The sequence below is a fragment of the Echinops telfairi genome, unplaced genomic scaffold (assembly GCF_000313985.2).
Source record: "Echinops telfairi isolate 266 unplaced genomic scaffold, ASM31398v2 ScPeMD7_7475;HRSCAF=8513, whole genome shotgun sequence".
Classification (NCBI taxonomy): domain Eukaryota; kingdom Metazoa; phylum Chordata; class Mammalia; order Afrosoricida; family Tenrecidae; genus Echinops; species Echinops telfairi.
The window spans coordinates 16,641,968-16,655,746 of NW_022111379.1; the positions used below are offsets into that span (position 1 = coordinate 16,641,968).

General features: G+C 40.2%; 1 protein-coding gene across 2 annotated transcripts in view; it reads right to left on the reverse strand.

Moving 5' to 3' along the window:
• Nucleotides 1-13,779, reverse strand: part of SRBD1 (S1 RNA binding domain 1) — a 251,041-nt gene that overhangs the window by 117,530 nt on the left and 119,732 nt on the right. For both annotated transcript variants that reach the window (XM_004699761.2, XM_045285760.1), the window contains exon 15: nt 5,836-5,918. In XM_004699761.2, coding sequence (XP_004699818.1) covers nt 5,836-5,918 — 83 coding nt within the window. The remainder of the gene's footprint in view (nt 1-5,835; nt 5,919-13,779) is intronic.

Consider the following 13,779-nt stretch of genomic DNA (forward strand, 5'->3'; position numbering starts at 1 on the left):
TACAAATGCGCTTTACACAATTGATGTGTGTGTGGATTGCGATAACAGTTGTATGAGCCCCTAATAAAATGTTTTTTAAAAAAAGGGAGTTGCTTTTATTTTTTTCCCCCAAACCTACAACTGATTCCACAGAGAAAGTGGAGAAATAAAATACAAATTCCCACCTGTGAGGTTTCTCTACGAAAAATGTCAGCTGAGAATGATCTTCCTTTCACAGCCACGCCTCATTGTCCATAATAATGAGGAATAAAGATGGCCTGGATATAGAAAAATCCATGCATGTTTCCAAAACACTCGTTCTGGATCATCATTTCATTCCCTAACATCAGCACATGGTCTAACAAGAAACACACAAAAGGAGGAAGCGGGCTATTCCAAATCCTTCCTACTCTCCTGAACATGTTCATTACCAAGTAGAGGTGTTAATGAGCATGGAAGTATCTAAAACACAGTCCAAAGAAAAAATATAACCAGTAAATCCAACTTGCTTAAATTTGGTTCTCAGGATCTGAGCAGGTCAGGCTAACACACCATTCCCCACGTCCCACAGAACTCAACCGAGCCAGCACAGCAGCATCCGGCTCGCACCTCAGAGTGTTTTCTTGGGAGGATCACCAAGCCACTTTCCAGCAAAGAAATCTTGAGGGGTCAGTTAGGGATATGTTGTCATTCGACCACACTGGCTGCCTCTCTCTCTCTCTCCAGAAATAATGACAGGCGTGTGTTTTTAAAATCAGCTCTCTCCTTTCTAAGGCAAGAACCAGAATGCTGCCTTTTGGTATGTTAGCTCTTATTACACCCAAAGTATTTTAGTTTCTACTAATATTATGGCCTCTATCATTTCATCCACTCAAAATTCTTTCTTTTGACAATTCTCTTTTGCTGTTGTATTTTTGTTGGTTCAACTACTCAACTTAAATCAGAATGGTTATTATATTTGTACTCAAGCACCTAGAGGTCCCAACTAAAAGGAAATTAATTCCGTTCTACTATAGTTGTCCTGGAAGTCATTGGACCAAGTCTGAAAATTAAGCCGTCCAAGGGAATGAAAGATGGACATAGACAAATATTTTCTAATGAATTTCCCCACTCCATACTCACTATACAAAGTTTGAAAAAGAAAAGGTAAACAAGAAAAACTACTATGCATACCAACCAAAAATGTAAATATGATCAGTCACCTGCCAGCCTTTCCCCTTAACGAAAATACACATCTCTGTATTTAAAATGCAATTTGGTTTTATTCTGTATTAGTAACTTTGTTGCAGGCTTAAAATATTATATCAAAGGTGATTACATCTGTCATTAAAACTGCCTTGAAAGCCTGTTTTTTAAATGTCTGCATATTCTAGCTAATGAATGAATTTACCATAATTGTTTTAGCTATTCTGATACTTACTTTCACTATTTTGCTAATAGAGTGAATTTGTATATAATAGAAGCTCCGATTATTGCCTCAGAATATGTCCCTGGAGGGAACTACCCATTTAAGAGTGTACATTTCCTCATGGGTATTCCGTGTCTGCTACAAATATCAATGTACAAATCTATCAGTAGTATATGTGACTGACCATTTCACGGATATCTTACCTGTACAGGTTTTTATCATTTTTCTACATATTTATTTGATTATCAGATTTAAATAATATCCTTTCGTTTCATTTGGATTACCTTGATAGAGAAATCTGTATTTCATCTATGGTAAACAGCTTATATATTTTATAAAGTACTGATAACTGCTATCACATGAACGAACTTAGAGAGCATTATAACAAGTAAAAATTGCAAATCACTAAAGACAAAAGATTGTGTGGTTCCATTCATATGGAATGTCCAGAATAGGTAAGTCCATACAAGTAGAACTGTAGTTGCCAAGGCAGGGGTAGGAGTGGGGAGAGAAGGTCTGCGTAGGGGGTGGCTGTGACAGGGAATTTATTTTGGTCATGTTGGCTGGGCAAGAGTTGTCAGTTTGACCCCCATGATGTGATCTAACATGATGTAATCAACCTCCCTGATGGGATCTGACATAATGCAATCAGCTCTGGGAGCAGCAAGCAGTTGTGGTGGAGTGCAGCCCCCTTGATTAAGTCACAACCTTGCTGCAATCAAAAGAAAGACACTTCAGGGGTGTGACTTGCCTTTTTTTTAACCAGACTCCATGGGAAATCTAGATCCACAATTGATGCTCATGGAGGCAGCAGTCAAGAGATCAAAAGTCGCACTGCATTGAGTAAATCTGCTGCACAAGACCTCTTTAAAGTGTTGAAAAGAAAGGATATTACTGTGAGGACGACAGAGACTCCAACACAATTTTTCCACTGTAAGCCTTCATTTATGAAAAATTAATCAACTTTAAGAAGCATTTGCTGACGAAGATGAAGGGCTGTAGCCTTCCGTATGGGTTACAACTTAGTTTAAAGAAAACCAAAATACTCTCAACTGGACCAATGGATGACATGACAAACAGAGAAGAGATTGAAGTTGTCAAGGATTTCATCTTGCTTGAATATAAAATCAGTGTTCATGGAAGCAGGGGTCAAGAGATGAGAAAGATGAATTGCATTGGGTAATCTGCTGTACAAGACACCTGGAGTCTTGATAAACAACGATGTCACTCTGAAGGGTAAGGTGCACCTGACCCAAGGCATAGTACTTTCAATTGCCTCTTATGCACGTGAACGTTGGACATTGACTAAGGAAGACAACAAAAGTGATACATTTGAATGATGGAGGTGGCGAAGAACATTGAAGCTACCATGGACTGCCAAAGAACAAACAGATCTGCCTGGGAAGACGCGCAATCAGATTGCTCCTCAGAGGCCAGGATGGTGAGATTTCCTTTGGACATGCCCTCAGGAGAGACCAGTCCTGGAGAAGGATATCATGACTGGTAGAGTAGAGGGGCAGTGAGACAGAAGGCTCTCAAGGAGATGGGCTGACACTGTGGCTGCAGCATGGGCTCCAACATTAGAACAATGGTGAGGAGAGCACAGGACTATGCTGTGTTCTGTTCTGCTGTACACAGGGACACTATGAGTCGGAACCAACATGAGGGCACCTATAATACAAGAAAGCTGGTCACTTCTGCTAGATCTGGATTTTGCATGTGGTTCATCAACTTCCTACCATATTGTTTGCCAATCCCCAAACTCATCAGAGGACTGCCAACCCCTGGATTCGACTCTGAATCCACCACTCTGTGGTATTCCTGCGGCTTCTTCCTACTAAATGGCTAGTCGGTCTTCAAAGATACAAAAAATCAAGATTAGCCTCCAGCTTACCATCTGTGGCAGTTACATAACCTGACAATTTGAGAAAGGGTGGAGTCTAGCCTGTCAATCAGGCCACAGCCAATGATGCCTCTGTGTGGGCATGGCCTTCTCTGAGGATTCTGGGAACTCCTATCTTCCTCCTGGGAGGCAGGACAGACACTCTTTGCCGGTCTTCCTGTTGACAAGCTACATGGAGCTACACTGATGCAGTTAGAGCCCTGGAGCTGGAGCAGCCACAGGGAGCCCCACACCAGTGCTGAGATGCTTCCACCACCACTGGACCCACATGACTTACTCAGAAACTAGTATTGGCATTTGGAGTAATATCAGACTTATGGACTTTATCTGGACTGGGCTGAGATGTTTTCTTAATATACAATTACTTTTTGATATAAAACTGTCTTACACACATCTGAGTGTCTCTGGATTTGTTTCTCTAGTCAACCCAGACTAACACACCATCTGACCCACAGACTTGAATCAGACTAGACTTAACCATCCTTGTATGAGCCATTTCTTGATATAAATCTCATTCTCTCTATATATATGTGTCACTAGTTTGCTTCTCTAGAGAACCCAGCCTAATACAGTGCTATGGATACAAGACTTTTCCATGAGACAGTGAAAATCAGATTACGCTAATGGTTTCACAGCCTGTCAATCTACTAAAAAACACTGACTTACACACATCAAATAGGTGAAATGTAAGGTAGGTCATTGTATCTCAATAAAGCTGTTTTTAAATGTATGTGTCAATATATTGTGGTTGCTAATTGGTAGCGAGTTGGTTTTGATCCACAGTAATCTTATGCACAACAGAACAAAACACTCCCAGGTCCTGTGCCACCCTCACAATTTTTTTTTTTAACCACATGTCCCAAATGTTTGTATTTCCCTCATATTTAATTGATAGTCTGCTTGAGTATAGAATTATGGGCTCACGATACTTTCGTCACAATTTGGAAAGTGCTGTAGAGCACTTTCATCTTCTACCATTCATTTTACCAGTAATAGAACTGATGTCAACCGGAAGCTTTTCTTTGTAGATAAACTATTTTTGCTCTCTGGAAGCTTTCGGTTATTTCTTCCTTGTTGCTGGTATGCGGAAATTTCCAAAGATGATAATTGAATATGGGCCTTTTGTCATCCTTTTATTCTGTACTCCCTTGTCCTTTTGAAAAGACTTGTCTGTCTTTCGTTTGGGGTGGTTTACTCCTATTATTTCTGATGATCACCCACTCTCTCCACGCTTTTTCAATCTTGATGTTAGAGACTAACAAAGTTCTCTACATCTGGTGGCTTTTCGTATTTTCCACACTTCTCAGTTCAGGGTTATATTTTGAGGCCTTTCTGAGCTTAATCTTCAAGATACCTTATTTTCTGCAAATAATGCGCCAATAAAGTAATGGATATACACGTAGAATAATGGGTGGGAATAACAAGATAATGTTAAAAATCTCTCACATGGTGGGCCCCTTCATGTCCTGTGACATTTCCTGAAATAAATTCCAGCCTTGTTCATCCTTATTCAATAGTCCAAAGTGTTACTTTCGATCATATTTGTATAATAAATATGTCATGAAGCCATAGATCAAGTTTGGTTGTTATTGTTAAGTGCTGGGTGTTGTTGTATTGGTTCTGCCTCATCACGACCCGAAATACAACAGAAGAAAATACTGCTTGATCTTGTGTCATCCTCACAGGCTTACTGTTGAACTCATTGTTCCAGCCACTGGGCCATTCGCTGCTGAGGGTTTTCCTTTGTTTTGCCCACCTTTTTCCTTCACCAGGCACTGGTCCTTTCCATTAAGATGTTCAAAGCACATGAGGTGATGTCTTGCCATCACAGCGTTTAGGGCACATTCTTGATGATTTTCTCAGTTTTACCACTTGCTAAACTTATATTGCCTGTACTCTAATACCAGTATGGCTGTTACTCTACATATCATACTTGCAGCTCCACCTCCAGGCCCATATGCCATTCTGCTACGACCATGGTTCACTTTGTCAAGATTTACTACTGTCCACAAATGCCCAACCTCAAGAATTGGCAATAAGAGAACTATTAACTCCTATTACTATTACATAGTAACATCAAGTAGGAGATTTAGATTATACTGAGTAATAACCAAAAAGACCCACCATAATCACATAGGAATGGGAAATTGGGAGTGGGGGAGGAAAAGGGGAAAGTAAGTATTTAAAGACTTCTTTCCAAAGATCGAAACTTCATACTGGTTTACACAAAGACCTAACACCCCAATGTTTCCCACTCTACCTGGCCTTGATTTTCATAAGAATGTTACCAAGAGAAGGTTTCGCAAATTAAGTTATTAGTCTGAATGATGTTTCAATAAGCTTTACCTCTCACTATAGTTGATTCTAAGTCTTAATCAATTCACAAGAGGAAAAGAAAAATTCCTCTCCCTTAATAACATAGAACCCACTAACTGTTTATCTTTAATAATGGGAATCTACTCCAACTGACAATTACTAAGCCAGATTTGAGTGCTGCTCCCTATGTAGATGGAGTTCATAAATTAAATGATTCACATTGCTTTACCTGATACATTCCAACTCCAATGTGCTTCGGCTCAATTTTCACAAGCTCAGCTAATGGATCTTGTACACGCCTTGCTATGGAAACTGCAAATAACAGAACCAGAAAACAAGTAAGGCATAATGTAGAAAACAGTAGCAGGATAATTACTTATATTCAAGCACATAATCCCTTCCCTTATCCTCTCTTACACACACACACACACAGACAAACACAAATTAAGGTTGAAAGTTCTTTTTCTTTCACATAAAAAAGTAAATGTAATTTTTTCAGAATTAATTACATTGCCAGATTTCTGGGATGTTTCTTGCACAAACAGATGGAAAGGATTATGGATCTAGAATTTAAAAAATGTTTGGTTGTTAAACTTATATAGTTACCTGTTTATTATTTAAAAACAGAACAATGAGTGCATCTGATGCTTTAAAAAATTAGTAAGATATTGCTGAAATTTACATCTGTAATTTTCTCCTGAAAATCACATCTATTTGTAAATCAAATATATTTATGGGGACTGGATCCTGATCAATTCAAACTCAAACTCACAACCATCAAGTCAATTCTGACGCAAAGCGACCTTACTGAACAGGGCAGGACTGCCCCTATGGATTTCCAAGGTTATAAAGCTCTACGTAAGGAGAACGACGTGCGGGGCATGCTTCCCATAAAAAGTTAGTCTTGGAAACTCAAAGGGGGCAGTTCTACCCTGTCCTATAGGCTCACCATGAGCCTGCATCGACTCGATGGGAAATCTTTATAGAAGCAGAACGCCACATCTTTCTTCTGCTAAGTGGCTGGTGGGCTCCAACTCACAGTCCACGTTGCTGTGAGGGCTCCTTTGACTCTCGACAGCAAGGAATACACAATGGAAACATTTCTTAATGCAACCAGAGATCAACTCACTCAACGAGTGAACACACTTGCACTACCTGAATATGATTGTAATTTGATTCTGTGAAATGATCGTTAATAGTCCTTACTGGTGGACTCCTAATACAGTTTCTAATCACATCCCTCAACCATTACAATTCATGTTTAAGAAACTTGATGGCTAACTTCAAACACTCCTATATCTACCTAATGATTTTGCAGCAGATTATTTACTATGGCTCTTTTAGGCATAGCCTTTGTTAGTCCTACCAAATGACCTTCCTTTCCCTGCCGAGTCTACATAAGAAGTTGGGGAAGATATGATTGGCTTATATGATTCAACTGCCAGTGGTTATTAACAGAGTTCTGAGTGATATCCTGCTGGGTATAAAAGGAGGCATCTCAGAAGCAGGAGGGAGGGATCCCACTACCAGCAGGAGCTGAAGCAAGAGCATGAGTCAGAACAGTGGATTTCCCAGCTCACAGAACAAGTAAAGCTGAGTGCTTTGGGTCACAAGCCTGGCCTATCGAGGAAGGTAACTCTGGGAACATTAAGGGACCTGCAGCTGCAGAACCACTGAACTGGAGCCTTTGATTTGGGGCTTGTAAAGTCTTAATTCGTGTTCTCTATTTTACCTTGCTGGGTTCTCATATCCATTATAATGACGACACCGAAGTCATGAGAAAATTCATGATTAAAGGGTTTATTATGGAAGTGAACAAGTTGTAAGGCCAGTGAGAAACACTCAGGGTTGTTTATCAGGCTATGTTACAAAGTACTGTCAAGCCTACTAATAAATGCTCTTTGGGCATTTGTTAGAGGGCATACCACTCTGCTATAAGCCTAAACCTCAAGTTCCTTGGGTCAGCAAACCCAGCTCCTGAATTAAATGCCAAGAGGCACCCCACCCCAGTAAGCAGCCCAAAGGTCCTCAAGCTCTATTTCCCTGCAAGTCCAACTTCCCCAATTAAGTGTCCAGAGGCACCCTACTCCATAAACAAGCCTTCTGCATAAAAAAACAAACAAAACTCGGCTGTACTTGTTCGGTGGATTTGGAAAGCCCATCACTTTGTTCCATGCTCTGGCTCCTGCTCCACTGGTGGTACAGCTGTCCTCTGGATCCAGGAGGTTCACTGCATGGTATCTCAGATCCACAAGACAAACTACTCCTGACACTTGCTGGTAGTGGGATTCTTCTACCTGCTTCTCAGAGGGCTCATCTAAGACCCAGCAGGATGGCATTCCTGGGAATACTATCATTATCTTCCCCCAACTTCTTACCAATCCCATGCAGGGAAAAGTGGCTTGGTGGGAGTTAGAGACTTCAGCTAGAAAAGCCACATTATTTACTGCTCATAGAGGAGTGGAATGCTCTACGGGCATTTACAGGGAGCCCTAAAAGAGAGCTGTAACGTTGCCTGAGCAAGGCAGAGGCCATACCAAGAGGCACAGAGCCAGAGAAAGGCCTGCCTGTGGGCACAGCAGAGAAACTGTCCTCACTGAACAACTGTATCCTGAGCATTCTCACCTCAACTGTAAATTATTAATTTTCCTAAAAACCGCCATAATTGTGAGCAATATTTGTGAGTTCTATATGGCCACTGCAAGAAATTATAGAGCCCAGCTGAAAAGTAGAGCAGCGGGAGGGGCAGTTGCTGTCAGAATTGGAGGAAGGCTGGAGAGTGAGACAAGTCTGACCTCGGCCTGGAGGTCAGATGTGGCCCCAAGCAGATTCCTCAATTGCTATCAATATATTTTTTCCAAATGTGAAAGCATTATATCTACTTAAATTTGCATAGGCTAAGCTTGGAAAGACACATTTCTTATTAAGTTTAAGTATACTGCTGAAAGCAGCCTTCTGTTTTCTAAGTGAGTTTCCTTGAGTCCCTCCGTAGGAATGGCTTCTATTTTTCTACACACATGAAAGTGAGTGTGACCTACTCATACAGAAGGTTGGATGGATTGTAAATTAATAAAGTGAAATCATTAAGACCATCACAGGAAACCATGTGCCTGTATTCATGTTCAACTGTTCAAGGTCTGGCAACAGAAGCCACCTCTTGCAAGTGACTATCAGATTCTCCAGTCACTTAATTTGCATCACCACACTCATTACAGATAATGACTCCAACGAACATCAAGTTCACTGCACAGTCACTCAAGTCTCTACCAGATGCTGTATTATTACACATAACATAGTGACAGTAGCAGCTCAAAAAGCAAGCTGAGAGCAACAGGCTGGTGCCATACAATCTGCCAGGATCTTGCTCAGTGTGATGGGGATCCCTTGACTCTCTTCACATACACCTTCCTTGTCAACACTCACAAAGGGCTAATTAGAATAAACTTAGTGGGTTGGGAGAGAAGTGCTCTCCTTCAGGTAGCTACACTGATGACGAATTGGTGGAAATTACAGCCCCACCAGAGAAATGCCAGATGCTCTTTTAAGAAAATAGTATCTCTTCATCCTAGGCTTTAATGTATAAGGATAAGTCAATAAGTATTGCTACAGGATCAGAGGCCTTTATTAAATAAAAATATCAAACTGTAGGGCTACTATTGCTCGCCATATATTCCATCTAGATCTATTCACTTCGAAAGGTGGTATCTCCATCTGGCTAATCCTTCCCAGAAGACTTCTGCTATCTTCAATTGACACCTCATCAAAATGGCGGTTTTAGCTTCCTAGAGGGGCTCAAATCATAGTCCTTTTCAATGGCCTTGAGTTTGGGAAACAAAAAGGAGGCCGAAGGAGCAAGATCGGGGCTACAGTGTTCCCTAATCAAATTTTTCTTAGCTAGTCCTTACCCTCCTCCATGGATGGAACAGGGGTATTAGATAATGAAAAAAGATTCCTTGACACAACTTCCCAGGGCCTTTCTTACCATAAGCAATTCCACAGAGACAGTAGATTAGGGGTTGTCAGGACTTCAGGAGAATTGGAACTCGGAATGATTGCTAATGGTATCAGGTTTCTTTTGAGGGTATGGGAATAGCCTAAAATTGGACAATGGTGTAGTCTCACAACTGTATGATTATGCTAAAAAACAATAAACAAACAAAAGGCACATTCACTTAGAAAAATAAACAATACTGACTTGCATACTTTAAAAGGTAAATTTTATGGAAATGAAATATTTCAATAAAGTGACTGTGCATTTTTTTAAAGTAGTATGTCCAAATGTGTGCAAAATGTGATTTTTACATACAAATGAAGTGAAGATTTCACTGTATGACTACTATTGCTCTTCATTGTTCAGAAAATTAAGAAAGTACAATATTATAAAGACAAAAAACATACAGATGACTCTTGAAAATTCAAGAGTCAACTGAAAATATATCAGAACTAGTTTCAAAACAGCCACACAAAATCTAGTGTTGTTCTATATATTATCACCAACCAATAGAAAAGATCCTGGAGAAAAAGCCAATCACAATTGTGTGTGTGTGTGTGTGTCCTGTAAGTAATAAAAGGACATTATTCAGAGTCTGAGTGAAGCCATAAATTTAACAGAAATTTGCTTTACATACAATAGATTTTTAAAATAATAATTTAGTGGCTCTGGGAACCCTGGTGGCATAGTGGGTTATCTACACACTGGGCTACTAACTGCAAGGTGAGCAGTTGGAAACCAGCAGCTGCTCTGTGGGAGAAAGAGGAGGCTGTCTACTTCAGTAAAGGCTGACAGTCATGGAAACCCAAGGGACACTTCCGCTCATTAGTGACCTGGTGATTTCTTCGTGAAACTTTTACTTCAGCTTCGCTTACATTGGTCAGCCTCCTAATCTGTCTGGAAAAGGTTTAGTCCTCTCTATGGAGCCCTGAGGGCACTGTCAGGCAAATGTTGGGACTACTGATGACAAAGCTGGTGGCTCAAATTCATCAGGCTCGACTCAGGAGAAAGATAAGACTAACTACTCGTGTAAAGAGTTACAGCCTTGGAAACCCTAGAAACGGTTGCTGTAAATTGGAATCAACTTCTTGGGCTGATTAGCCGTGAGTTTGGGCTAAGGGAAGACCTGGTGACAGTGGTTTTGTGTTTGTCTGATAACCAAAAGGTTGGCTGTTTGAAGCCCCAGCCTCTGCCTTGAAGAAAGATGTAGTCTCAGAAACCCGATGAGGCTGTTGTACTCTGTCCCGCAGGGTTGTTGTGAACCAGAATCGACTGGACGGCAACAAGCTGGCCTGGTTGAGTGCAAGGTCTCTAAAAGAGCATGCACACCCTTACTCAATTCCCCCTTGCCACCTGTAAGCTATATTTCCAAGGGACAGTCCCCTATTTAATCCACTCCAGAGAACACATCTTCCAAGTTCTACTAAGGTGGAAGAACAGTTACTCAGCCGTGTAGAATGGAAGCTCTAACTATTTTTAAATGAGGTGAAATTCACATAGCATATAGTCACTATGGTAAAGCATGCAATTCAATGTCATTTCACATGTTCATAATGTGCAATCATCACCTGCATCAAATTACAAAGACATTTTCATAACACCCAAAGCAAACTCCATACCCATTAAGCAGTCACGCACCATTCCTCCCTCTCCTCAGCTCCTCGCAGTCACCAAACCATTTTGTTTATTCTGGACATTTCATGTAAATGGAGCTCTATAATATGTTGGTTTAGAAATTTTTTTAATGACAAACTTCTTTCCCTTAGCATAATGTTTTCAGTTAACCACACTGTAAGCTATATCATCAAGTCATTCCTTTTATGGCTGAATGAAATGCCATTGTCTGGATCTGCCACAAGTTGTTCACTCACTCATCCTCTGATGGCCATTTGGGCTGTTTCCACCTTTTGGTTTGTGTAAAGGATGCTGCTATGAACATGCATGCATAAATATTTGTTTGTGTACTTGTTGCAATACTCTAGGGAATATACCTAGGAGTAGAATTGATGGGTCACATGGTAATGCTGTTGAAATTGATCTAAAGAGTTGCTTAAACAGACTTGCAATCAATTCTTTTGTTTTAGATTCAGATGTAATCCTACCACATTTACCCAAAGGTAACTGGTGTCATTTTCTAAACCTGTAAAAGATGGGCTTTCCATGATCTCCATAAAGTTATTTCTGTTTCAACAATGCTGGGAATATACTCAAAATTGTATTTTGGCTCTCATGGACTTATTTTCATTGACTTCAGCTTCAACCTGCACTCGTATATGAGCAATTGATGGTTTGCTCCACCATCACCGCTGGCTTCATTTGCGCTTCTTCATCATCTCTTTCCACAAATTTGATAGTCAGTTTGATTCCTGTGGGTTCCATCTGGCGAAGGACTGGTATACAGTCACCATCTATGTTATCGAAAAACGGTATTTTCAATGAAGAAGCCGTTGGGTCTTGCAAAATTCTACCACCTAATCTCCAGTTTGCTCCTATAACAAAGACTTGTATCTTCCAACACCATTATTCCTTCTTCTTTCACATGCCAATTGCCAATAATTGATGACATATTTGATCAATTTTAGATTCAAGGGCAGTGGAAGAATCTTTAAATATCTTTACCTTTGGCTGTAATGGTTGGTGTGTAAATCTGAATAACAGTTTTACTAAATGTACTTCCTTGAAGGCATATCCTATCACAGACAGCATTGTACTTCAAGACACAGCTTGAAATATTATTTTTGACGATGAATGTGAATTTGTCATTCCTGGCAGAGTGAGGCATAAGATTGTCTGCCTTAAAGTGGCTAATACCAATCCATTTCAGCTCACAAATGCTTAGAGATGGCAATGGTTGTATTGACATATAATTCACATATAATTATACAATCCAGTGGTTGAATATTAAAAATAATTGTGCACTCATCACCACATCAATTTTAGAACAGTTCTTTCTTGCACTCATTAACTTCCCCTTTTTCCCAACCTCCCCTGCCATAATCCTAAGAAATGCTCAATCCAGTTATTGTCTCTATACATTTACTATCCTGCACTTCATATACAGAAAAATATACATATAAAAAACAACAATAACAAAATGAAAACAGAGAAAAAACTCAATAAAAAAGAGCAAAAATATATTAAAAAGTAGGTCAGATTTAGTGGGTCAAAGGGAGAACAAATGATAAAATGATACATTTTAATCGAACTACATCTGCATGCATCCACTTCCCAATGCACTCTGTCTCACAGCAAGGTCATTCACACCCCGTCGGTGGTCAGAAGGGACTCACTAAAGGCTAAGCCACATGGAGACCCTGCCAATGAATTGAGAACTCTCACTGTTAGGATATCAATCTTTATGTGTTCCATTTCATCTTTGACGATTTCCAATTTTCTTCGATTCTCACTTTGTACTTTCCACATTCTGATTATTAATCGCTGTTTACCGCGTGTCTTGTCATTTTGAGTCATGCCCCCGTCAGCAAATGAAGGTCCTGAAAGCGTGACTCCTCCAAGTCCCGAAGGTTGACCCTGCTTTGAGCAGGCAGTGCTTCCCCAGTAATACTGAGCGCCTTCCACCCTGGGGGCTCATCTCCCAACAGTCCTCTGACAAAATTCCACAGCCACTCAACTGGCTTTCCGAGGCTACGCCCTCACAAGTGGACAGCCTGTTTCTTCTTCGTAGTCTGTTCTTGGTCTGGAATCTGTGCTGAACCTTGTTCACTATGGGTGACCCTGCCGGTATTTGAAAATACCAGAGGCTTATCTCCCAGCACCACAGCACACACAAATCACCACAGTACAATGAACTAACAGGCAAGGAGTGATGGCCTGCAGGAAGTGGGTTGCCCGGCTTTTATACTGAGGTGTCCATAAATTATATCACTGCCATTTAAGTAAAATTTCAGAAAGAAGTATAGAGCACAATATTCTATTTTTAATGAAAACTCATAATAAACATTTTATACAATTCATCTACCATTCTATCCATCCAATTTAAATGTTTCTCATATACAATGTATTCTAGGAGATATAAACATATAAGAATGACCTGTTTTTGTGTTGATACATTTGAGAGAAAGAGGTAGTAGTATCAAGTTCATTTGCTTACATATGTTTAACACTTGTGTGAATGACAAAGTACAGTTATATTCTGGAGGGTGGCAAGGTACAATTCAGAGC